The following is a 27023-nucleotide window of genomic DNA, read 5'->3' as shown; positions in this document are numbered from 1 at the left end:
GGGGAAATTTGTCTATAGAGTCATTGCTTTATCATCCCTAAATACTTTTTTTTAAAAAAGTACAATACTTAGGGACTCCACTAAGCAGAGCCTTTATCATCTTTAGTATTCACAACCTGAGGCATTACACTTTCATTTTCCCACATTGTAAATATTGAAACATTAACCTGATAAATGTGACCACTATGCAGGATTTATCTAAAAAAATGATCTAAAAAGCTAAAACTCCCAGCACCAGTAAAGAAGATATAGAATCATACTGGGGAAAGACAAAAACACAGAAATGTAGAACCTTAAGTCTGAGCTGGTAGTTGCACAGATGGATGCAGTGTGGACCATAATCAGGATTTTAGAACTATATTCTTTCATTCTAGGAAAAAACAAAAAACAACAAAAACTTAATAATTTAAATTTAATTACATATAGTTATTAATGGAAGTAATTGATATCAGAATATTTTATAGACATATAAGCTATTCTTAACAACTATTAGTCTTCAGAAAAAGAGAAAAGAGACAGGAATATGCTGGGGGAATGAGAAGAAAAAGAGAGGCTGAACTTGGGGGAGGGGCTGTATTAACCATTAATAATCAGCTGGGACATTTTTACTGGTGATGTAGTTCAATCTTCCAATGAAGAACACAGGTATCTTCAAGAAAAGGGCTAGCATCTAGACAATCTCACCTAAAAACACTAAAGACACCCACTAAAATTAAGGGAGAGAAAAATATTGTGAAATTTATGGATTATCAAGAAGTGATTACTACGTTAAAATACTAGCTGTTTCAGAAATGCCTGTCTTTTACTCTAGATTTCCAAATATACCTTAAGTGGAGCAGGCTCTACTTCCTCAATGCAATTACTTAAGGATTTTCATTAGTAAAAAAATATTTCCTAAAGAACTCTTTTCTTCCCACACAGTGTTTATGCATCAGACACAGACTATTTCATTCTAACAAATTTATTTTCTCGATCAGCTCTTACGGAATCACTACTCAAATTAAATTACAATCAAATGATCACATCAAAAGATACCCTTATTACCTAACAACTGTCCATATTTTCATTTCATTTTGATTTGTGCTCGTCTGAAAAAAACACGTAATACAAGATCTGGGGAAAAATAAATTACCGTTTTGCAGCAGTTCATAAGTATTCTGAATAAAATATTAAAAGAAGTCATTTAATGAAAATATAAAGCAAATATTTTTAGATCAACAACGGATCTAACAATTCTATATTGCCGTCTTTTGAAAAGTCTGTTTATTAAAACCTACCAAAAACACTGCTTGGAAATGGCAGTATTATATAATCACATCCACAGCACCCATTCAATCAAAGTTGGCAACGGATTGAGGAGAAAAGTCCAGAGAAGTGCAGCGGCTGGTGCTCAGTCTTTCTAAATTCCTTTATCTGAGTCAGTCCAGAAATAAAAAATAAAAAATATTAATAAAAAAAATATTAGCGGTGGAATCTTTAGGCATGGTCCACCCCGAGTGGCAGGCGTTAAAGCCTGGAGGTCGGCGGCCGGGCCTCCCTCGGCGGCCTCGCGGGCTGGGCCCTCGCTCCGCGCCCAGTCCGCCCGCCCGCGGCCGCCGCGGCCCGACTTGGCAGGGGCCTCTCGCCACTCCTCGGTGGACGTCCCCCTTTCCCTCGCCCATCCCTCTGCTCTTCCGCGATGTTATTATTTCCAAGGTTACTTCGAGGATACTTTTGGCTTTGCTATTCAGTCTGTTAATTTCAGAAGCTGTGGATATTTTATTTTCCTGGAGGCTTTTCCCCCTTCTCCTTCCCATTTCATAGTGGATTTGCTTGTTCCTAAATGACTTTAATATGGCCAAGAAAAACAGGGTCCCGGAGCACTGAGCTATCCCCTGATGAAACGCGGTGCCTCGGCTTTCTTTCAGGTCGCTCCCAGGAAAGAAAGTTTCCGTGGATCTGTTTAGGCAGCCCTTCAGGAGGGAGAAAGTGAAAAGAAGGGGGACCTTTTATTTTTTATTTTTTTTCCAAGAGGAGAGCACGGGGCAGGTGCTGTCCTCCTCTGCCAAGTAGGTCAGCTCAGGGTGGGAAAAACCTCACGAGTGCAGTTTTGGTGCGTTAGGCATCTTCACCCTTTTATATAAAAACAAAAACAAAACACGGAACACCACCATGGTATAAACGAGATCTCATGATCGCCCCCTTTTTCTCTTCCGGTTTTGTTTGTTGTATATGTATATGAAACAGTCTGGGTATTTATTATGCTTTTTAATTTTTTTGGTCCCTCCTTCCTTGGACTTCAAAAAATGTCTCCTTGGCCTGTCTCTCCCTCGCTTTTTTCCTCCAAGGGCGGGCATGCCTGTCTTTGGCGGAGGGGAGGGCGGCGGCGGGGCCTGGGCTCGGCCGGGACGCGGCCCAGGTGCAGGGTCGCGCGGCGGCGGCGGCGGCGGGGGCGGCGGCGGTGCTGACGGCGGCTGCGGAGGCGGCGGCGGCGGCCCTCTCCGCGCTGCGCCCTAGCCTTCACTGCACGCTCGTCTGCAGCCCGTGGTGCGGCGGCGGCGTGTCGGCGCTCACGGTGCCCACCTGCGAGTAGACGTCGTCGGGCGTCTGCTGTTGGATCCCGGGCGGCGTCATGCGCTTCTCCTTTTGGCGCCGATTGCAGAACCAGACCCGCACCACCTCCTTCTCGAGCTGCAGGCTGTCGGCCAGGTTGGTGATCTCCTGCGCAGAGGGCTTGGGGCACTTTAGGAAGTGGCTCTCGAGCGCGCCCTTGACGCTCACCTCGATAGAGGTCCGCTTCTTGCGCTTGCGGCCCTGCGCCGCGATCTTGTCGATGCTCGTGGGGCTGCCGGTGCTAGAGTCCGCCTCCTCCAGCCACTTGTTCAGCAGCGGCTTGAGCTTGCACATGTTCTTGAAGCTCAGCTGCAGGGCCTCGAAGCGGCAGATGGTGGTCTGCGAGAACACGTTGCCGTACAGCGTGCCCAGCGCCAGCCCCACGTCGGCCTGCGTGAAGCCCAGCTTGATGCGCCTCTGCTTGAACTGCTTGGCGAACTGCTCCAGGTCATCCGACGTCGGCGTGTCCTCGTCCGAGTGCGGATCGTGGCTGTTGAGTCCAGGCCCCGCGCCGCCGCTGCCGCCGTGGTGCGGGGGTCCCTGCGCGTGGTGCGGGTGCGGCGGGTGCGGGTGCGCGTGGTGGTGGTGGTGATGGTGGTGTTCGGCCAGCTCGGGCGTGTCCCCGCGCACCAGCCCTGGGTGCACCAGGCTCTGGGCCCCGCCGCCCGCGCCGCCACCGCCGCTGCCGGGCCCTGGGGGCGCGCTCAGCATGCCGTTCACCGTGAAGCCCCCGGGCTGGGAGTAGAGCAGACTTTGCGGCGGGGGCTGCTGGCCCCCGGCCATGGACGGGAGGTGCGCGGCGGCTGCGGCGGCCGCAGCGGCGGCTGCTGCTGCGGCGGCCGCCCCCCAGCCCCCCGGGTGGCCCTGGTGCGGGGGTGGCGGTGGAGGTCCGAGGTGCGGCGGCCCGCGGTGGTGCAGCGCTGTGCCCGCGTGCAGGTCGTCGCGCCCGGCGCCGCCTTTCACGTCGGGGCCCTGCGGGGGTGGCGGCGGCGGCTGTGGCGGCTGCTGGGGGCTGCCGGCCATGCCCACGGCGCTGCCTGACCACGGCGAGCTCGCTTCCACGGCGGCGGCAGCGGCGGCGGCGGCAGCGGCGGCGGCGTGGGGCAGGGCCGTGACCCACTGGTGCGCGTGGCTCAGCATATGGCCGCCGTTGCTGGCGGCCATGGCCCCCTGCATGAAGTCGCTCTGGACCATCTTGACAGAGGACGGGTCCCCCCGGTAGGCGCCCGAGGTCACGGCGGCGCTACCCGGCTGCATGCCGCCGCCACCGCCCCCCGCACCGCCGCCACCGCCGCCGCCGCCGCCACCCCCGCCGCCGCCAGCCCCTGCCGCGTCGGAGTGCACAATAGAGCCGGCCGCGAGCAGGCTGTTCCCCGGCAGGTAGGGGTTAGAAGCCGCCGTGGCCATGCCGCTCCGCTCCCGCCACCCCACCGCCGCCACCACCGCCGCCGCCGCAGCAGCAGCCGCGGCCGCCGCCGCCGCCGCCGCCGCGCCCCCCCCTGCGCCTCCCGCCTCCTCCCCCCCTCCTCCCCCGCCCCCGCCCCGGGCCCCCGCCGGCCCCGCCGCCTTCGCCTCCTCCTCCTCCGCCGCCGCCTCCGCCCCCGCCGCCTCCGCCGCCGCGGCCCCCGGCTGCAGCTGCAAGGCCGCTCGGCAGGGCGCGGGGGTCGCCGGCCGGCCTTGGTCAGCAGCAACAGCAGCAGGAGCAGCGCTCTGGGGAGGGGGGCTCGCTTCTCGGGGCGCGCTCCGTGGCCACCCCTTTCAGGGGGGGTCGTGGCCGCCCCCCAGCCCCGGCGCACTCGGCTCGCTCCAGCGGGCCTCGCCGGGCGGGGCGGGGACTTGCACTCGGGGCGCTCTCCCGGGGCGCGCGGGCTCCCGCTCCTCCTCCTGTCCTCGGGCGAGCGCGGATTCTGCCCGGCCGCGGGGCTCAGTCCACCTGCTAAGTGAAGGTTTTACGGGAGACAACAAAGAAAGAAGCTGTTCCTTTCTTCCTTAGCGAAATTATGGGTGACCAGCAACCGGCCCGCTCCTTCCCTTGTCCGCTGTATTCTTTCCTCCTCAGGAACACATTTCACTCGTTTTCCCTTAGAGTAGTAAAACTTTTTTCGTCCTTGAAGGCGTGGTGATGCTTGCTGCTCGTGTGTGCGGAGAGCGGAGGCTGGCTCCTGCTCTCCCCCTCTGGTCCTCTGCTTTCAAGTTTTGTTCTGTCCTAGGAAAACTTCTTGCGATGGTGCATTTCTCTGAAGTTGCTATTGCCGGAGCTCTTGGTTGCCTCTGAAACAAGAGTCCTTTTTCATTCTCCTCGCAACAGTCACAGTCTGATGCGACATCTTTCCTTTTGGGCAGAAATTAGGAAACAAATATAACAAGGAAAAAAATTGAACAGGAAAAAAATGATGTCGAATTGCTCTGTTACCTTGTTGCTGATGGTTGGGATTGGTGTGTTATTATTTTCCCAGCAGTTGTCTGGAGAAGGAGGAGGAAGAAGAGTGCATTGGTGGAGGTGGAGGTGTGTGTGTGCATATAGGGGATCCTTGATATACAACCAACTCCTGGGGGCACGTTGCACGGCTCGTAGAGTGCACCGACGGCGGGCGCTGGCGCTGGCCGTGCTGGAGCGGAGTTGCAGCAGGAGCTCGCTCTGTGCCCTCGTTCGCGCTCTCTTTCCCTCTCTCACTTTCCCTCTCCCTCCCTCTCTCTCTCACTCTCTCTCCCTTTCTCGGGCGCCCGCTCTTGCTCGGATCTGACAGTTCGCTCTCTGTCCCTCCCTCTCAGAGCAGGGACTGTCGAATGTTTACCCTCCGCCGCGAGCGCGCACCCACCACCACACTTTCCCAAATACAAGGAAGTCGAGCACCAGGGCCCCCGCTGATTGGCTACCCGCTGGGTGATTGGCAGGCCCAGAATGACTGGCTCACGACGCGCGGCCCCCCTTCCGGCCGTTCCGATTGGTTGCTTTTTAATTTAGGCAGAGCGTCGTAGAAGCTGGAAATCTGTCGTACCCCAGCCTCCCTCCCCCTCGCCACTTTCCCCTCCCCGCCCCTCCCCCGCCACCCCCTCCGCCACCCCCTCCGCCACATCTTAACTCTTAGTGTCCGGCCCAGAGGTTGGCGTTCCCTCAGCGATTCTGGGCGTTCGCAATAGGTCTGGGAGGGGGAGAAGAAAGGGAGAGAAAAAGGAGGGAGGGACGGGCGGAGGGGGGAAAGAGAATCAGAAGGAAAATGAAGAGGGAAACAGGAAAAATAGCAACCTACCCACCCCACCTAGTACTGCGTAGTGTCGCCCCCCTCCCCCGCCAGAAATCTGTAAAGCGCGCGGCACGATGTACCATTCAAGCTAATACCTATAGACAGATGTGTCCCCAGTGGTTTCAAAGTTTCATCTTCCCTTCACCAGCCGGCCCAGATCTCTGTCTCGGTGGGGGTGGGAAGGGGGGGCTCGCATCGCCAAGAGCTCGGGTCGCGGCCACGCTCCTTGGAAATCCGCCACCGCAACTTTCCGCAGCCGTTGCGCGCCGGCGGCGGCCCCCTTTGTTTAAGTTCTCGGATGCCATCATCTGGGAAACCTGCAGCCCAGGACCAGCGCGGTGCCCGCGCGTGCGAGACAGACCGCTCGCTGCCGCTGCTCGCTCTCTCCCCCACCCCCTCTCTCCCTCTTTCGCTCTCCCTCCCTTCCACCCTCCCTCCCTCCTCTGGGATTCATGCAAGTAGCGTGCGTGCCCTTGTGAGTTTGGAGGGTGCCGGTCAGCGGAGCCATGCGATGTATTTGAAAAGCAATCAGTCCGACCTTCCCCCATAGATTCATCGTAAGTGTATTCGACCCAATGGCTTTAGGAATTCCCGTGGCAGCAGGAGCCGGCAGAAGGAACCGAGATCCACTAGCCGCGCCCTCCGCTGCTCCACCGCTTACTCCTGTGTGTGTGTGTGTGTGTGTGTGATTCCAGTGTGGTTGTTATTAGTGGTGGGGTTTTTGCTCTCTCGCTATTCTCAGCCTTGGTGGTGCTTTTTTTCTTTCTTTCTTTTCTGTCTCAGATGGGTGTGCGCGGTGGATGGGGCTGGCGGCGACAAATGCTTTCTCAGCTCCAGCCCCACTGAAAGAGTTAAGGAGGACGGGAGGGGGAGTGCGCCGGGTAGGCGAGAGAAGCGGGGGTGGGGCGGGGTGGGGGGACGCGGCCAAGCGGAAACGCTGCACAGAGGAACCTCAGCGAACCAAGAAAAAAGAGAAAGTGGCAACGAAAACAAGGGCAAATTGAACCCTCCTCGGGGATTTCCAATGAACTAACCCAACTCGGACATTCAATAAATACATGGTTCCTAATGAGTGTGCGTTGTGTGCGTGCACCCCGCACCCCCAGCTGCGGGTGCGCCAGCCGTGAGCCCGCGGCAGCCTGCCTGCCTGCCTGCCCCTGCGCCTGGCAGTCCCGAGCCCGAGGGGCGGCCCAGGACGTAGATGTGGAGCGGGCGGTGTGCTCCGAATCAAATGTGAACGGGCCTCCCGCCCTTCTTTCCCGGTGCCGAGCGCAGTTAGGTGAACTCCGTTAAAGCCGGAGCTTTCCAGCCCAGCCGCAGCTACGCAGCCTTGGCGTGATCTGAGGATTAACGGTAGACGCCTAGAATTAATGTAGCATCCTGTCCAGCCCCTGCTTGCCTGGTGAGATACCATCGTAGGTAGGTTTTAGCAAAGCCGTTATTGCCAAGGTATAGATCTGAAAGGCAATGGTAACCAAACCCCAAACAGAACGGATTTTTTTTTCCTCTGGGTCCCCCAAAGGTTCCTTTTTATATTTATGTATGCGTATATGTATATATAAAAGATGGAACACAGATTTCATTGAATAAATCTGAGATCTCCAGGTGCAGACGTTTGAATAGTCGGTGCCAGCACCCCGTGTTTTCCTTTCCTGCCGATTTTGCTTGGATCCGGCTCAAAAACCGAGAGAGTCTCGTGGTTTTGTTTACACTGAATGGGGAGGATAGGAACAGAGCCATGGGGCCGCCTTTCATTAATATACAGTGAGGATTTTGTCTAAATTACTGCTATGAATTTCACAGTACACGCTTTCAAAAGCAGTCTCAGGTGGCCCGATGAAACGCGATAGCGCCTCTGCAAACAGATCCACTTTCTTTCTTTTCAAGGAGGGTGTGTGCGCGTATGGGATGCCCCCCAAAACGCTGTGCTCCCCGATAACAGAAATATACTTCTGTTCCGAGGTCTGTCCCCTTCTTCCTCCCCCCTTTCCTCGTACTTAGTTCTTGAATCGCTCCCGGCACCCCCCCCTACGCCGCCCCACCCCATCCGCCCCCTCCCTTTGCGGAGTGTGATTGTTTTGTCTGGAAAAAAAAATCCAAAGTATATAACAAGGGGAGAACAGTTAGTGCTGATTTTCATTTGCATACATTTTCATATATTTTGGTGAAAATAATAGACTAGTGGAGAGCTGTGCTTAGAGGCGTCAGAGTAAAGGGAAGGCTAAGGCTGCGTCGGTTCTGGAGAGTTGAGAATATGCCTTCCCCTCCGCCCCCACCCCAGTCCCCTTATTTAAAAAAAAAAATAATAAAACATCTTCTTTTATTTAAAAATCTAACCCTGGAAGTTTTCTCGGTAAGTGTTTTTCATTTTCTTTCCCTGCTTTCTCTTCTTCCCCTCCTTTCTGGCTTTTTTATTTTTGTTCTTGTAGGTTTAGGAGCTTATTTTCAATGCTTGGGACGAGGGAGGGTTCAGGGAGCAACTGTATGAGGGAAGGAAGAGAAGGTGTGTTGGGGGGAGTAAAAAAAAATCCAACCCTGCTAGAATATTACATAAAAAGATGGACTCATTCCAAAGCTATACACAGCAAGGCATTTTACTTTGGGTGGGGGGGGTGGTGGTGGAGAGGAGAGTGCTATTCATTTTAATTGTTGATCGTGAGGGAGAAAAAACACCCTGGAAAAGAAGTGATTATTAAGCATGCAGTGTATAAATATTTCTTGTTTTGGAAATTTTTTCCCCCCCAGAGAATCAGGACTAGAGGGGAAGAAAGCCCCTTTCTGTAGCCAGTGGTGATGTCGTGAACTGCGTGTGCCCGCTGGGATTGGGGTGGGGGGACTCATGCTGGGAGCAGGAGGATGGAGTTGGGGGGGGCTTGGCAAAGGGAGGGCAGAGAGCTGGGGAAGGAGGAAGCGAGGCAGGAAGTCAGGGCACCCCTGGTTAATGCCGTGTCTGGGGAGCAGGCGTGGAGCTGCAGCCTCCCAGCTCGGTAGTGAAAGCCCATCAGAAAGAGGGTGATCAATCAAAACTAACCAGGACATCCCCACACTTTATTCCCAAAGGAGGCTGGAGCTTTAGTGGCACAAACTAGATTTTACTTTGTTTTCCATTTTTGACAACCCCACTCCACTTGCCCCCTCCTTGCCACTGTCCCCGGGGTTTTGTAAAAATCGAGGGTGCAGTCACTTGCGAGGTGCAGTTAATTAGATAAATATGGCTGGAGGAAATAGCTAGGCCAAGTCCAGGCCCCTGTGAGCGCCTTACCTTAGTGAAATAGGCTGGAGAGGATTTTAAAAGCTTCTTGGTTTTGTTCTTTTAAAGGAAGCAGCGTCTGGGGTGATGAGGGGTAGAATCAAATGGCTGGAATTTTATTGCACTTTTGTACACAGAACACCTTACAATTTAGAATTGGTAATTTATTTGGAAACAGTTGATGCCAAATCAATGAAATGGTTTGTAACGAGGGAGGAAGAGGTTTAAGTTGGGGAGGGGGGCAAGAATCGCCAGTTTTCCATTCCTTGTTTACGTGCTTGGCAGCTTTGCTTTTGACTGGGGTTAACTCTGTGTGCTCCATTGGACCAGATGCCATATAGAGCTGCTCCCTGAAGATCATTTGTTTCCTTGATGGGGAACATTTCTGAGCAGAGCGTATTGGTTGCCATAGAGAAAGAAATAAAAGGAAGAACACTAGTCACATTAAGCTATATGTTTGTGCACTGGGCTTTAGATAAAAGGACCTTGGTTCAGCCAAAGAGAAGAAGCCAAACTAGAGATTTCTAGTGCCACTAAAACTAGCTTTATTTTGTTTTGGACTTTTACAGTTGAAACATATAAGCTAATTTTATTGGTTGTTGTTAATTTTATATGACACGGTTTACTGAACAAAATAAACTTTGCTCAGGAGTAGCACTATTGACTTGTCAGCAGGGGGCGCACTGACTTGCCTTAGCCGGTACTGAGTAAAATGTAGCCGTTTCAAAAGCAAATCTGCTTTTCCAAACTTGCCAAAGGAACAAACACCCCTACCTTTCTATGCATACTCACAACGAGGAGTGAGTTCATTGCATAACACGGGGTTTTAAAATATGAGGACAATGACTTCCCCACCCCCACCCACCCATGTCTGTGAAATGGTCCAGAAAGAAATATAGTTCAAAAACTATTCCTCCATGCCTCTCAGTGAAGTGTATAGAGAGCTGGAAAACAGAAATGGGTTGTGAAAAGCAAGAACCATTTTTAAAAATTATTATTAAGGGTATTTAATAGGCTACTTTAAGAAGCTATCTTTCAGGTTGTATTTTTTTGGGAAATAGTCAAGAAAAAAATGCATTCTAAGGTATTATCTGTTAAATAATGAACGTTCTTCAACCTGATACATGCTTTGACTTCTAAATAAAATTCAGGGTCCTGAAGATTCAGTTGAAGTGCCCAGGATCTCTTTTACTCCATTTGCTATTTAGTGGCTACTTTCATTCTTGGTATGGCTTATGGTTTTAGAAAGATTTTGGATTTGTCTTTGGCAGGCTTGCTAGGGGAAAAAAAAAAATACAAAATAGCCATGGGTTGGTTAGAAGGCTTGAAACTTTTTAGTACATTACTTAACCTAGTTGAAGAAAAGTTTCAATCGAGCACAAGGTTCCCCCCTCAAAGATTTTTAGATTCTGCTAATGAAGACTGAATTTTATTGTGGTAAAGGATGAGAAAGATATGTGGAAAACTTCCGAAAATAGTGAAGGGCAAATCCTGGCTGGTTCTGAGGAATTAGTCTATTTGTCACTAACAATTTTCCCAAGGAGATTTAGAGAGCGTGACCAAGAAAGGGAAGCCAGGAGTGACTGCAAGTGAGAAGCTGGCTTCCACGGTTCAGTAGCCCAGCGCACCTGTGAATGTGTCACAGAGCCTGTTTAGTAAGGGCCACATTACGTGATGGCTCTAATGTTCCTGTGCAAGAGGGGAAAAGGTACCTTATTTTTTCTAACATAGCTCCGAGACAACCAGCTTCCAACCAGGAGAAGTTTTTCTTTGAAGCTAACTTTAGTATGACTTACGAAATCCAAACCTGCCTGGGTTTGGATTCAAGTGGTATATATTCTAGGGGGGTTGAAAGATTATGGGCATGATAAATAAAAGCAAAGGGGACAACACTCAAACATTTTCATTCCGTGATTTTCACTATCGAGCTCTCAATTTAGAGTCAGGAAATGTACTCTCAGGTTTGCGCTAATAAAGTGGAGAATTGAGGAAACTGTAATTTGAACCCAAACATTGCTTTTTCTTCAGCTCTGTGGACACTTCAGACAAAAGACTTCTGGGGGAGATCCACATGAATTGGACAAATGTCTCAAAGCTCTAACTTACTTCACACACCCAGAGCTGCTGAATGCCTTTAAAAATTATTAGGGAGAAAAGAAACTTTTCTGTTTAGCCAGACGTTTTGGAAAGCACTGGCGGAGCAATCATTATATATACTTAGAGCATAATTTTTTCACGCCACTTTTCATGAGATCTGTGATTGTTACTGTCTAGGCTGCTACTCACTTTCCCTTTTTCACAAATGTACTTAAAAAATTAAATGAAAAGAAAAAATACTTGCCCCTTATGATATCTATAGTCCTAGGTTTCTTAATGTAAAAGAAACAGAAAATAAGAATTCTGGGTAAAGCAACAAGTTAATTTGAAAAACTGACACATATAGAGCCAGCTTTAGCATTCTATAATGATTTGGGGGTGGAAATGATCAAGCTGGGTATGAATTAAGATCCAAAGTGCTGGGCAAAGATACAGACTTTTAATTGTTGGGGATGGTGAAATTGCTTTTGCCAAATGAGAGAATGAAGAACATTACCTAGGTCAAATGTACAAAACTCAGAGTGGATATTTACTCATTTGCTTCTATTTGAGAATGGCAAGGTGCTCTGATACTGCTGCAGTTCGGAAGCACATTTGCCATTAGCATTTACAAGTAGCATGTTAAACATACTCACAAACCACACTGTGTATTATATACAAAGGAGAGGACTCTTCCACGGTAGCTTTTGGGTGGAAAAGAGTATTTGTTGTCTTGGCAGTGGATAAGTTGTTTTTTGGTCTTGTTAAGTTTTTTGAAGGGTACCCATGCTTTCTTTGTATCACTTTGATAACTGATTTATCTGATCTGTAGGCAAGGAGCAAGCACTTGGGTTTTTTTTTTTTTAAAGATGGGTTTGAAGAAGTAATTATAAATTCAAAGACACTATGATTTCTCACCCAAAAGCAAGAAGCTTGCTTTGGGATGCTTATACGATAGCTTTAAACTACAGGGTATTTCAGATTGTGGAAAATAAATTAAGAAGGCACAATAAATTGGTAATCGAGTGTATGCTTTTAAAACAACTCATTTCCAACAGTTTGCCCACTGTAGCTGCATGCGTGCACCTGACAAGTCTGGTAATGAAAGCCACCAATCGCTAGAGAAGCTGGAGCTGCCATAGTGTGATGGACTATTCTTGTCTGCCCCCTCATCACCCTCCCTGCATCCCCCCAATGTAATGGTCTTCTTTGAATTTAAATTCATAGGGCTAGGTAATGCAGAGCCCAGCTGATTGACCAGAGTGATGATGATGATTCATTAACAAAAAATGTGGGTATGTCCTAGCTAGAAAAATATTCCAAGGTCAACTTGGTGGTTTTCTGTATTTGTGTGTGTGTGTGTTTAAAAAGAAAACCCAGAAATATTAACTCAGCTTTACCAGAGGAGTGGTTAGATTTTTTGAGCTTGTGGTAGTCCTAACAGAATTGAACTGCTTGCTCTCTCTTGGGGACACTCCCCACATCAAATATTCCCTATACATTATACAGCATCTCCTTTCTGGGTCGGAACCGGGTCATCTGGAGGTGGATAAGAGAGTCTTTGTGGCATACCAGAAAACAATTCTTGCACTTTGGCACCTCTGTTTTTTTTTATTAGATTTTTTTTTTTTTTTTTTGACATTTGAACTTAGCTATTGTCTGAGGAGCTGGGTGCAGATTGCAGCGTGTCAGGCTGAAGGCTGCTCTTTTCTGCATTTCCCCCGCAAACGGTGCTTCTGTACTGTCTTCTCTAGAGTGGATGCTGAAGCTTCCACTTCACTGTCTTGCTCCTTCCGTGGGCTCTAACCCATCCTGGTGCCCACCTCCGGCAGGCCAGACTCAGGGGTGTTTTCAAGAAAGTGTGGTTATTGTTCACTTTTAAAATATAGTATCGAGTGTATTCATTAATATTTGATACTTCAAATATTCCATGGTTTGCAGCAAGATATTTCAGCACTAAAATATCTGGTAGTGACTTTGGTGGTAGAATTAAGTGACCTTGTTCACTGTAGCTTTATGCAGCTCTGGTTTGTTAGTCCCAAGTTAAAATTTATGTGTCCAGTATTGCTTTGAACACTCAACTCTCTCCCCAAATTTTCTGTAGGGAGCCTGGTTACTTAATAAAGCCCAAGGGGAGGATACCAGGCTTACAGCGGCATTGGATAGACAATCAAATGTTAATTTAGTATTAAATCAGGGTGCAAAAGCCTCCAGAAGTCAAGGCATATATTGTTCAAATACTGTGGGCTGTGTTCCCTTTGTTTTTAATTCACATCACAAAAACAAGTAAAACTTCACTTGGAAAAACACTATTAAAATATCCTAAATTCGAAAATACTACGATTTTATTGGAGGGGTCTGCTAAGCGATTCCTTTCTAGGGCTAGAAAGTACGATTAGAACTTTCCCCAGAAAGGTTTACCTTGGATACCCCAGCGCTCAAGGTCCCCATTCCGGAGCGGCGGGGTCCTCCTTTCGCCCCCTCCCCATTCCTGTGATCTGTGGGCATGAGAAGCGGCTTGTCCCAAATCAGCAGCGATTTGTGGGGCCCCAGGGCTAAGCTCGGCTTCCTTAGATCGCATTCTAACGGCATTTTATTTTATTTAGAGCACAGTTTGCATAATAAAATTAAAAGGCTCCCATTACTCCCCCTTTCTCCCTAAGCACTGCCCAGTAAGGTCTTTCAGACTGTTATTTGAACATCTAGAGCGGGCTTCAGAAGTCAAATTAGCATTGCTTTTCTATGGAAAAGAAAAAGGGAAAGAGGTAAAAAGGGCAAAGTGAGAAGGGGGTAAGGGAAAAGGAGGGAGGTGGAAAAAGAAGAAGGAGGGAGAGATGGAGGAGACTGGGGACGGAAAAGGACAAGAGAGGGAGAGGGGGGTGCGGGAGGCAACGAGATAAACGCTGAGTCACCCTAACGGGTCATTGGGTACACAAGAGCGAGATGTCGCAGCCCAGGAAAACTCAGGGGCAAACTGCACCCCATATTTTGGGCCTCCTTCCCGCCCAGCAGTAGGAGCGCAGGCTTGGCTCTCGGCGCGGCCCGCTAGCCTTTGTCCCCAGCTCGGTGCGCGGCCGCGGGCTCCCGCGGCGGGCTTTGTTCCGGCGGAGCAGGGCAGGACCCCTCGCACCGCCACGTCCCCGCCCTCCCCGAGCTGGGGACGGTGGGGGTGGGGATTGCGCGACAGGGACCGGGAACAGAGGAGCGTCGGCGGACGCCTCTGAGCCTGGGATTTCGTTCCTTCGCTCCTTTTCGTAATTGAGCTGTTCTCCCTTTGGGGAGGAGGCTGGGGCTGCGCGGGAGGAGGGAAAGCTGGAAGGGGGGCGCCCGCTCGCAGCCGGCTGCAAGGGCGAGGCGCAGCTCTCCGCGCCGACGGCCGGGATTTGCATTGTATGCGTGTACGCACGCAGGGATGGATGGATGGATGCATGTATGGATGAGGAAGACCGTTGAATTGGGTCCCAAGTTCTAAGTTTTCGGCTGAGATTTTGGCAGCTGCAGGGCGCCTCAGGTTGGTGCCTGGTTAACCCTTAAGATTCGCTCTCGAGATACTTTGGGGCCGCGGGTGGGCGCTGTGGACGCTCCCTGGGTCGGGGGCTGCCCACCGGCGGCGCGCAAATCCCCGCCGTGGAGGCCTGTGGCGGGGGACAAAGAGGCAGACACCCCGACGAAGCAGACGGCAGGGGCGCACATGTACCCACGCACGCCCCCCCACCCCCGCGCGCTTCCCCTGTCCCGGGCCCCTCCCCATGTTCCCCGGCGCCTTGGAGCCCAGGGATCTGCGTCTGGAAAGTTCGCCCCGTGTAGACCCTGCTCCCTCCTCTCGCCATTGCATTTAGCAAGCGGCGTGTGAACGTATGTCACCCTCTCCCCAGCCACCCCCCTCAAAGGTGTGGGCAGATTGCAAGAGTTACTGCTCTGTTATTGCTTGTCAAACAGACCCCCTCTCTTGGGAGAGGGTCGAGGGGCATGTGGCGGATCCCGGGCTAGGATTACATTAATCAAAGCATTATTTCCCCAGAGAAGCCGAGCACAAATGAGAGTAAATCCTAATAAAATTGGATCGCGCAGAAATGGAACGCTTTAAGTAATCTGTGCTGCCTGATAAAAATCTCACATTTACAAGATGTGGGTCTTTAAAAAAAAAGTCCTCACACCTCTGGCCTCGGCTTGGCTGCTGGGTCTGGGTCGGGCTGGGGACAATCACTACATGAAGCTCAGCTGAACTTCTGGAGTAACGGGAGGTGGACAGCCCGGGCTTTGGACTTTCACAAAATCTGGTCTACTTAGGCGCACTTTCGGCCCTGGGCGCTTCTCTGGAGTATTTGCAGAACCCCCGGGTCCCATGGAATTCCCACTGGTGCCCTGCGAGCTCGCGAACTCAATTCCTCTGGGAACGTGGGCCCCCACTTTCCCCTTCGAGCGAGGCTGCAGGGTAGGCAAAGCCCCAACAAGAGGGAAGGAGGGCGCGGCCCACTGGCTCGGCAGGGGCCCGGTGCTGCGCTCGCAGCTGATTCCCGGGTCTCTCCTCCTCCCATGCCCCGGTTCCCCATTTCAGGGCCTGCCACGTCCGCAGAGCTATTTCCTAGGTGGCCTCAGGTCCCTCTGGCCAGAGGAGAGGAATGCGTTTGAGGTGACTGCCGGGTAAGCCGAAGGCGCAGCTCGCCTGCGAGACTTCTGGTACTTTCGGAGCGTCCCAGCCAGGAAGCAAGGTTCATCCGCCTTCGTCCCCCAAGTGGTAGAAAACTTTCAGACGCTTTGCGTGGCTCTGCGAGGACAGAAAAGCAAAACTCCCCCTCCCAAGCCCACAGTAATGATTGAGTCAAGCAAAGCCAACACAAGCCAGGAGGCAAACTCCCCCTGCCATCCTGAGGCCTCCTCCAGACGCGGAGACGGGAAAGCGGACTGCGACACCGCGCGGCCCCTCGTGGGTGACAAGTGTGACAACACCGTCCGGGTCCCACCGGCGAGCACCAGCCTCAGGGCTGCGCCTGGACCTCCAGAGAGGCGCGCGGAGGGAACCAGTTCCCGTCCGGGTCCTCCGCGCGTGGAGCCCGGCGCCTGGGGCCCCGCGGGGCGCGAGCGCGCCGGCGCCCCCTGCAGGCTGGCGCCGGGAGGGTCTGCGGTGGTGCTTCGGCCGCGTAAAGTCCCCGCGCTGCCCGGTCCAAGCCCGTCAGCGCGCACTCGCCTCGCCACCCCGCCTGGTCCGTGGCGCCTGCAGGCGCTCGGTGCCTTTTCTAAACGGGAGCTCCCGACGCCGGTGGAGCGGCAGGGTGGGAGGGAAACGAGAGAGAGAGAGCGAGCGCGAGCGAGCAACGGAGGGAGGCCCAGAGGGAGGTGGGGGGCAGCCGGTGTCACCCCTTCCCCGCCTTCGGTCGGCCGCTCCGCTCCCGCCCCCTCTCCAGTCCGCGCCGGGCAGCCCCCGCCGGTGTCGGCGGCCGCGCGCCTGGTGTCCGGCCCGCGCGCTCCGGAGCACTGAAGGCCGCGCCGTCCCCACGCTGAAGCAGCGCCCGGCGCCAGGAAGGGCTGGGCCGCCTCACCTCGGGCGAGCGCGCCGCGGAGGGGTCGTTTCCCCAGCGGTCTGGCGGGTGGCAGGGCTGGAGCAGTGTGCGCGTGTGCGCGCGCGGGGACGCGTGTGCGTGAGTGTGGTGCGCGCGCAGGGCAGGGCAGGAGGCGCTACAGGATGCTCTAGTGCAAGCGTATCCCTTTCAGCCTTGAGATCTAAATCTGCAACCGAGGAGCTTATTATTTCCCCCCTCCCCCCCTCCGTTTTCTACACTTGCATCTCCCTCTTTCGCCTAAGTCTTCCCATCTGGTTCCCAAAGAGATCCCCCTTGTGGTCCGGGGATATTCGTGGACACCATGACCCACGTGAGCCAGGGTAAGGCTGAAACGGACAATGTTAGCTGGGAAAAGATGCCGAGAGCGTGTCCATCATCCAGCCTGCTCTTTAGACAGGATTTCACGCGCCAGGGAGCCACGTCTTGGGGACTTGTGTATCTGCTTTCTCTCAGCCCTGGCCTTAAAAACTGCTGCATAGAGGAGGTTTTTAGTTTTAGAGGGATAGGAAGAAGGTAGGAACCAATTGCAAATCACTTTTGGGGCGTCTCTTTGACCAGCTGTAGTCCTGTTGTGTGCACCTTTCCAACTTACTGGCTCCTCTCCAGGGATGGGAAATAGGGGAGCGAATTTCCAATTCTGAAATAATGACTCTGCTTTCCTCCAGTCTGTGATTTCCATAATTTCATACAAAACAGAGGCTGTCAATGATCTTTCCATAAGAAGAGAAAGCGGCTAGTAGAAGAAAACTTGGGCCAAATTACATTCTTCCTACTTAAAACATTAACCAGGGACTTCCTCCCTCCCTGGTCCCACAAAGCTTGTCCAGCTCTCAAGAGGAAACAGGACAGAGAAAATCAGAAAAAGGCTATAAACATTTCTTTCCTTCACTGACGCTATGAACCCTATTGCCAGACTGTATTTTTGATAGCCTGAGATCCAGAAGATTCCAAAAAAGAAACTTTGTACGTGCTTTTAGTTGTCCTTTTTTCCCCCTATTGTTTGCATCTGAGGATTTTCAGGAATTTAAAAATACCTGTGATATATATATATTTTTGCTTGTTGGATTTATGAATATTAGGTGGTTTTACTGTTAGCCATAATTCTTTATAAGACCGCCTATCCTGAAGAAAGGCTCTAAGTAACATTTCCACACACTCACTAGCTACTCAAGAGGCCCTCGCCAGCCAGTGTCTTGATACAATTTCCGTCACTCTTTTTCATAAGATAATTTATAGACAGCTAAATTTTAACAAAGAATGTTAATGGTAAAATGTGGGTGTTTAAATAGATGAGCCTTTGTTTTTAGAAGCAAAGTTTAGTTTTTCTTTGAATTATTTATCAAGCTGTTTCCCCATAGGCCTTCCTGAAGGAGGGGAAGGGTGAAGGGGAGGGTATCACTTTTATTTATTTAAAGCAATGTTGACATAAAATTTTAAAACTAGCCTTTTGGAAAACAGCAAATTACTATGTCTATAAACACCCACCTATGGGACTGTGAAAAGCAAAAAACAAAAAAAACAACCTAATTACTTTCACAGAAAACAGTACTCAGTTAACTAAAATATTGTATGGCAATCCTTGGAAGCTCCTCCTCCTCCTTAAGTATAGTACAGTTTGGTAATATACTACACATATTTATACATGATGTAAATATACATATGCACAAGGGTAGATGTTTATGTACATAACATAACAAAATATATACATACCCTAACTGAATGCATTTGCATATAACGTGCCTATGTGTAATATACCAAACTTCTATGATTAACAATACATTCTATAAGAGATAGTCTTAAAATAAGAGGAAGTGAGTAAATCTTATTCATATTGAAAAACACTTCAAAATTTCTTTTGAAGTCTGAATTGTGCTAACTGTAGATGGCACCACGAAAATCAGTAAATAGTAGATTCATAGTATTAATAATTTACGCACACCCCATTTAAAAGTACTATGAACTTAGATAACTTGTTTTCCATAAAATAAAAAGGGCAGCATACTTTAAAAATGCATATTTAAAATATAAGCATTCTATCTAAAGTCAGGTACATATTTTTTGTCTTTTTTCACACTTTAAATATTGTTGCCTTAGAACAAAAACTAAATTCAGGATGAAATGAAAGAGAGCAGTAATTTTATTTTCCATTCTACTGTAAAGAAGACATTTTTAACTAGTTAATCTTGTGGTCCTCTCCCTGCATTAAAAGACATTGAGTACTCGTGATAATTCAAAATGTAAAAGCAAATTTGAAGCATATATTAATACTTGAAATGATTTGTATAATATGGGATTATATGTTACTTATTTGCTTCTTTTAATGGTTTTTTTGAATCTTTGGATTGTCAGGTGCCTTTTTTGGTTAAAATAAGAATTACAGTTAAAATGAATACTTTGGTATTCATTGGCAAGCATCCACATGCTCATTTGTGCTGAGTAAATGTAAATAAATGTTATATCTGAATTTTATATTTTAAATGTTATTTGTCCTAATTGATAAAGGAATCAAAATGATAAAGTTTTGAAGTTTTCTTAAAACCATAATGAAATGAGCTCTCTCATGGAATGAGTTATTTTTACTGACTTATAAAATATTTTGTTTGCTTTACAATGTTTATGTAAATGTCTTTCTTTACTGAAAAACATATATGATGTTTATGATGACATTTATTCCTACATGTAATTTATCATTTGTTTGTTTCAGAGAGAGTATTTAAAAGACTGATGACTCATTGGTGGTGTCTAAATATTAGTAATGAGCTTGTGAAAATGGAAATCAATTTAGCCCAACTATTTTTTGAGGCTTGTTTCTTAATCTCCTAAAAATTTGAGTTAAAATAATGGAAATAGCACAAGTGAAAATTAAAAATAAAAAAGACTTTTACTTGGAAGTAGGTAGAAACATTTTACTCTAGTTGGGGTTTAAGATCAACTGTGTAAGTAAGTTAGTCTTTTATTTTAGAAAGTTTTCTATCTGATGGTGTGGAGTGATTTCAGGAGACATAGGCTATATAATGACATAAAAATGCACAACGTTCATTCAAAAATTTGGATGAAGAGTCATTCACTACAAAATTGTAAAATAATCTTTTCTGTCAACTTAATTAATGAACTGGGTAAAGGACTATTTTAGTAGGCTCAAATTACATATGGAGAAAGATTTGTAAGAATAAATACTTTGGCATTCTGTGGCCTAAAAGCAGACAGAACTATAATATAGCAAATAAAACTCCCCAGAATGTAGGCATCCAAGATTCAATTTCATTAAAAAATTTGGCAGTTAAAGAAAAGAAGGAAAAATGCTTATTAAATCAGGGCAACTATAAAATGTTGACAGATCTCAAGTTTCATATCCAACTAGGCGCTTAGGAAACTGCTGGGATGTTGGTGGAGTATAAGTTATTCTGTCAAACCATTTTTTATAATTAATTATCTTTTCAATACTCTCAAATTTAAACTCCAACTTCATAGACTAACCATTTTCTCCTTTTTTTTCTTCTTCTTTCTTCCTTTCTTTCTCTCCTTCTCTCTCCCCTCCCCTCCCCTCTCTCTTCCTTCTTTCCTTCCTTTCTTTCTCTACTAACCTCTCACCCAAGTCTGTAAGCAGTTGGGTGACGATATTTAGTAAGGTTCAGAGAGACACCCTGGGGGTGGATTGAAGGTCTTCAGCCTCAGTGGTTAGACATTATCAATGACACACATCCAGTATATCTGTGCTCTCTCAAAACACATTTATTTTCTTTCCTCATCCAACTACCCGTGTCTTGTAAAGAGAGAAGCAGGTGATGTCTACTGAAGGCAAAATAAATTGGAGAATTGAATTAATCATTTGGATAATTTAGGTGTTATTGCCCTCCCTTTCTTCTAGCTACTAAGAAAAAAAAATGAAATTTGAACAATCTATAATAGATTGGCTATCATGATTACATTTGTAAGATATCAATTAAATCTATAATCTATTGCCTGATTCCTCATTCTACCAATTTTCACAGAGATAGATACACACACCTGAGTGGACCTCCAGTGGGGTCATTATATGCATTAAGACATTCACCCCAGATTTAAATAAAGGGAGTTGAGGGGCCTGACTTGCCAGGTTTTGCTGAATACATTGATTGAAGTTATTAGATAATTGTTCACTTTTCTACTTTGCCCCATGAGAGGAGACACATGCACATATTATAAAATACTTTAAATTAATATTAAATAGTTCAACTGGGATCACTAAAGTTATTTACATTTAGCAATGGATTAAAATGTTAGCATTATACATTTATTGAATTAAGATCCTCACTTCCTTGTGTGCTCTGACTTGGAAACATTTGATAAACAAATCTTCAAGGGTTTTTTAGGGAGGACAATTTTCTCAGTGTAATTCGGTGGATTGAAAGGTGCAGTCCCTTTACTTTCTGTGGGGGACAAAATCAAGAGAATGAGCCAGGACAAGGTTAAATATTGTAGGTGGTAATTAGACCCATAGGCTATTTTAAAGTAGTCTTTGGATAAGATTGAACATAATTTGAGTTTAGTCTCAAGAACATTTGTAAATATTAATTACAGGCAGTTTTAAAAAAGATAACTTGTTGCAAATATTATTATTTATTTATTTTAGTTGTTGTAAATATTGTTGAAAAAAGAGCACCTAGAATTTTATTAATAAACTTTGCTTTCTTTCTCAAAAATTTCTGGAAAGTTGTGTCAGTTTATTTTTGTATTCATCTAATTAAATAAACCGAAGTATTGTTCTAATACATAAGGAAAAAAATATTCCAAGAATAAATAAGATGTGCTAGATAAGAAGAAAGTATTAATGATTTCATTTTTGCTATAATTTTAGAAGAGAGTGGCTAAGCGAAAACTATGCGCTAGTAATGCTTTCTATTTATTTATAAAGTTGTTTTACTATACTAACAGAAATTACTGATTAACCTTAGAAAAAGTGTGGTAATTTTTTGAAATTGTCGATGACTCCTTTTTCTGGATGCACTTAAAAATAAGGAAATTCTTGATAGTTTTAATGTTTGCTTGCACAGAAATTAAACATATGGAAAGGTATTAGTGACTAAATGAATAAAGGATGTTTAACTAGACATTTAGACCTAAGATTGTACTTTGCTGGTTAACAACTATTAGCCTATGCTGGGTTTTTTTTTGAGCCTTTAAAAACGTATACAGTGTGAAATCGTTACAGAATCACTATTCTTCACCCCAGAGCCTTTTCAGTAAAGGGATGCGATCCATGGAAGATTTAGGCAAAACAAAATAATAGACTTATTATTAGGAATTTCTCTTGGCATGAGTATTTATAAGATTTTCTAAAAAATAATGTCTATAGGAATATTTATTTTGCTTTTTGTCTTTTCTCAGCTTAGAGGTAGGGCCTAATTCTCCATGTTGGCCGTTGATCTCGGTGGAGGCTGTTGAGAGGTAGCCATGTAATTTCTTTATCTTTCACCTGCAAATTACACACATTATTTTGCAGCTCAAAATAAGCATTCCCAATGAGTTGCATTCAGTAAATGTCTTTCACAGCATTAGTACAGAACTGAGGTACAAAAGAATATTAATCTAATACATTCCAAAATTCAAATACTTGTGATTAATAAGCATTATTATCTATAAATAAGGCCCTAATGATACTTTGGCAGTGTTGTAAACACAAGAATCAGAGGCAATTATTGTCATTATTGTTCGGCAAGTACTTCCCATGAATACCAAATGAGTATTGCTGTCCAGCTACTTGGCAAGTAAGGTTCCTATAAAGAAACAGATGTTGGCCAATCAGGACTGGCTACTATTAACTGCCCATAGCCCAAGACTTAGTTAGCATCCTTAAAGAAAGAAAAGAAACAGGGAGTCCAAAACAGTTTTGATGCGATTTTTAAAAACGCCCTTTATTATAAATACAGCAGCATCTTGAACATAATGCTGCTTTCCAATACTGACTTTGGAGAACTAGATACATTAGCAACCATTGTGTTAGTTGGAAGCAAAGGCCTCATTTGTGAGAGTTGCAAGGCACTTAGACCCCTTGGGATGGGGCACCCTTGCAGCAAAATCAGTGGACAATGAGAAATAAGTTCCAGCCACACGAAAATCCCTTCAAAGAGCTTGGGCATGACCAGGTCTCTATCTTTTTTCCCTTCCCCAGGCCACACAGAGCTCCCTCCTCAAGGAAACACCACCAGCCCAACAGCTCCAGCTCCAGCACCCTGTGTGGGAGGCAGGCAGCTGTGGTGCACGTTAAAGAAAGTTCCTCACAGGCCCCGGGCCACACATTCGCTCTGCACTCAGGGTCTTAGCAGTCAACGCAGGACCAGCTGTGCCAACGAGCTGATTTCAGCTTGCAGTCTTAGTAAGGCCGGTGGCATTGGCTAACCGCCAAATTGGTTTTTGTGGAGGGGGTTGGGGTGGGGGAGTTTTGTATACATTTTCCTAAGGGAGAGGTGCATTAAGCATTGAAGATAGATTTGTTTCCTATTTTTAAATCTCCTGTGCCAAGCCTTATGCTTTAAATATGTTATAGTTCTGTGCAGCGGGAGTTGAAAAAGCCCAGAAATGGTTTTCCAAGGCATTGGAGACACAGAGGACACAGGGACTGGGGTGTGGTGGCATCAGTGATGTTGGGAAGAGACAGCCTCTTTGCCAGCCAGTTGCTGGCTATTGGTTTCAGCATGGAGTGTTCTTTACCGAGAATGCGTGGTTAGCATGAGAAGCTAACCAACTGGAGGCAGTGACATTGTTCAGTGAGGATTCCACCACTCCTCCACCCCCAGAAAACTCTTTATCATAACTTCAAATTTGATGAGATTTGCCCTTCTTGCCCTCAGGGAACCGAAACATAACTGCTTCCATTGTCTTCACAATAATCTGGGAGAGGAGCCAGGGGAGTGTTACCTGATGAGATTTTCTGAAAATCTTCTTGCCACTCTGGGCCTGGACTTTGTCAAGGGAGCAAGGTGGCCACACCCATGAATGCACACAGTGGGACTCCAAAACTGTTGCTGACGGGAGGCAGTTGGGTTCTAGCCCAGGCCCACAGCACTGTCTCCTCTCTTCCGTTTTGAATGCCTCTGAATGAGCTGGAGGGAGACTTGTCCACCAGAATTTAGCAACATGTGCTCAATCTCTGAGTATGGGGAGATGAGAAAAGGGGAGTTCTTCCAAACAAATCTTTTCTCATTTCCAAGCATATTGACCCAAAGGAGAGGTTCTGTAACAACACTGGTGATGACAATAATAACAATCATCATAATAAAATCTTACTAACCACTTGCCAGGCACCAGGTACTGAAACATGTCCTTTATGTATACTGTATTTAAGCCTCTAAAAGCCCTCTGAAGTATAGTTTGCATCTAGGTTTGACAGGTGAGCCAACTGAGGCACGCGGGGCTAAGTCATCTGCCCAAGGGCACATGATGGTGGCACCAGCTTTGGAACTTGGGTTTTGTCTCTTAAACTCTGAGGGACCCTGCTGCTCTTTACCTTTCTGGGAGCTCCCCAGACATTGCCCCTTTAGGGTGCTTGTAAAGTGGTTCTGTAACATTTCATGAGTTCAGCCCCACCCCGTTTCATATTAAAACAAGGACCGCAAAGGCTCCTAAGGCCTCTTTACCCCCCATTACTACACTCTCTGCCACCTCCCCCAGCCCTTCATGATCATGAGGACAGAATAAGGCTCCTCTGCACATTAACCTGAAATCATTATCACACTGAAGCGTGGCAGGTTATGATAAGGGTCTCAGAAAGTGCACGTGTGTCTATCTATAAACCTCTTGCACCAAATGGACATATGGGCATATGTCTGTTTCTCTGTATATGAGGGAGGGACAGGAAAATAACCATTAATGGGAAGCAACTTCCCTAATTCGTGACATTGACTGTTGACTGGGGAGCTTGTGCCTGCTCCAGGCTGTGAGGGAAGCCACGGGGCTGGCTTGTTGGCTCGTCACCGTGTTCAACTCACGCGCACCTTAGCAGAGACCGTGTGGATGCCTCAGTGCACATAGACAGGGCTACTGTCCAAACACCCTCATTGGCCTTGGCATTGTCCGGGAAACAATGAAGCTGTTTCAGGCACACCCAGCGTCCATCGGTGAGGCTGGACTCTGGAGCCGGACCTTGCCCTTCCAACCAGCGTGTGTGGGGACTCTGAGGACTGCTCCTCTGGACCCTGCCCAGGTAGGAGAGTGTGCAAATACTAGTTCCTGGCAAGAGGGAAAATATGTGGTTTTGTCTGGAGCTTGAAAGGACGTAGAGTCAGCTGTGGAACTTTGAGAAACACTGGCACTCCACTCACAGCAGCAGTGACAGAAAGTTCAGAAAAACTTCAATAATGATTTCATTTTAAATGAAATCTTCATTGCTGCCACTGGACCTCAAAGGGCAAAACATTTTTCATAAAGGTTGAAGTGAAAAAGTTAGTTGGCTTTCAGAAAAATGGTTTTCACCTAATTCATTAATTAATATTCAGCCTCATTCCAAGAAAGAATTTGAGGCAGTTTATAAAAATACATTTTGGAAAGAAACTAAGGTGGGGAAAATGAGCCAGTGTAATGGTAGTATCCACTAATGCTCACATTTAAGTACTGAACTCTGCTTAGAAATATTAGAAAGTCACATAAAATGGGACGAGATAGGGATTTGTTTTCTCCATAGCAAAAATTTAAAGTTTTACAATAAGCTATTGATCTATGTTAACTTTTATTTAAAAAAGGAAAAAAAAAAGATACTGTTTTCAAGGTGACCTATCTATGACATGTGACTTGAAAATATTTCCTAAACATCTTTGATATATTTAACCCCAAAGAAAAATGTTCAGAGGGGAATTTACTACGACATCTTTTGTAGTCACAATAAAAAAGCTAATCTTGAGTCTATTAGAATTTTACATTGGAGAAAGGGCATATGATATTCTTTGACAGTCTTTAATGCTAGCAATTGGCATTTTACTTCCTATACTTATTTTCTGTAAGGCAATTTGACAGTTTGCAAAATATAGATCATGTTCTGCTTCTTCAGTAAATCCCAGGAAATCAATAAATGATATATGTTTTACTGCTTCTTCTATTTGTTTAGGTAGTCAAGAGGCTGAAAATATAAAGAACTCAGTAAGGTTCCTTATTTTTAGGGATATATAAATTCATACACCCTATGCCACAACCAGCTTAGTAACTTGGTTGCCTCATATAACCCTTTTGGTTTTAGTTTTCTTCTCTGTTAAATCAGGGTGTAGGAATTAGTTGATCTTTAAGTTGCCTTCTAGCCATAAAATTCTGTGTTTTGAATTTTCTGTCATCTAGAGAATCCATTAATGTAAGCATGATTTTTTATATCTAGTTATATTTCAATTGTTACAGAACTTGCATGTAAAGAAGAATACAGGGCATTCTATTATGCAGCGTAAATCAATAAAATGAAAATGTATCCATTGACAACATTTGTATTTTCACCTATTACAGAGCTGTGCCATCTCTTTGAATACAATACACTTTTATGCCCCATTAAAGCATGCTTGACATAGCTTTCAACTACTTGCAAATGCTGAGAAGTTGAAAAACATAACATTTACAAAAGATACATCTGGTGCATATTTATATGACTTGGAATAAGGAATCATTTAAATACTGCTGAGCCATCTCCATATTAGGAGAAAAGATATTCCATGTCCATATGTGAAATTGGTAGTAAAATACATGTAGGTTTAAATTTCTCTTGCACATTTTTTTCCCCTTGACACATGTTAAAAATATGGAAATATTGATTAGGAATTAAATCATCTATTTGAGTTGTTGGAATTGCTTTTCCCTCGAATTTTATAGATTACATCATTAAATCTAGTTTATATTCCAAAGGTGATAAGTTTTCAAAGGGATTAAAAGTAGCACTTTATATTTAGAAAAGCTGCTTATTCAGGCACCGGAGTTCTTAACTTGGGGAACATGGACTCCTTAAATATCTAGAAATAAGCTTTCCTGGGTTCTGTGAACCTTCTGAGTTTATATGCAAACATTTGTATGTGTATATGCATATGATTTTTTTTTTCCTGGAAAAGGTTTAACTTACATCAGTGTCTCAAGGAGGCTTATGGCCTTGTGTAGTGGAAAAACTTGGAATTGTAAGAAATACTTGGGGTTACTCCTTACTAATTGGAGTAGGTAAGCCACCTGCCTTTTCTAAAATAAAAGGGTTGCACTGATAATCTCAGATACCTTTTTCAGCTTCAGCATTCTGTAGCTCTGAGTCAGAAACTTACCTCCATCTGTCTAAATCCTTAAGCCATCAATGCTGTCAGCACT

At 46.6% G+C, this 27023-nt stretch overlaps 1 protein-coding gene and 1 long non-coding RNA gene across 7 annotated transcripts in view; one reads left to right on the top strand and one right to left on the bottom strand.

Annotated features, from left to right (window-relative positions):
- Nucleotides 1-2447: 2447 nt before the first annotated feature.
- Nucleotides 2448-4012, bottom strand: POU3F3 (POU class 3 homeobox 3). Its single transcript, XM_012737665.3, has one exon. It carries the CDS (start codon nt 3997-3999, stop codon nt 2500-2502), a length of 1500 nt encoding a protein of 499 aa, XP_012593119.1. The 5' UTR covers nt 4000-4012; the 3' UTR covers nt 2448-2499.
- Nucleotides 4013-6254: 2242 nt separating this feature from the next.
- The window catches only part of LOC142870070 (uncharacterized), a 52479-nt gene continuing 31710 nt past the window's right edge, over nt 6255-27023 (top strand). The window contains exon 1 of one of the 6 annotated variants that reach the window (XR_012918620.1): nt 6255-6394. This is a non-coding gene — a long non-coding RNA (uncharacterized LOC142870070). The other 5 variants (XR_012918622.1, XR_012918618.1, XR_012918617.1 and 2 more) reach the window with 5 other exon arrangements.

The sequence above is a fragment of the Microcebus murinus genome, chromosome 3, assembly GCF_040939455.1.
Source record: "Microcebus murinus isolate Inina chromosome 3, M.murinus_Inina_mat1.0, whole genome shotgun sequence".
NCBI classification, from domain to species: domain Eukaryota; kingdom Metazoa; phylum Chordata; class Mammalia; order Primates; family Cheirogaleidae; genus Microcebus; species Microcebus murinus.
The sequence above is the reverse complement of the archived record's forward strand: the minus strand, read 5'-3'. Positions and strand labels throughout refer to the sequence as shown.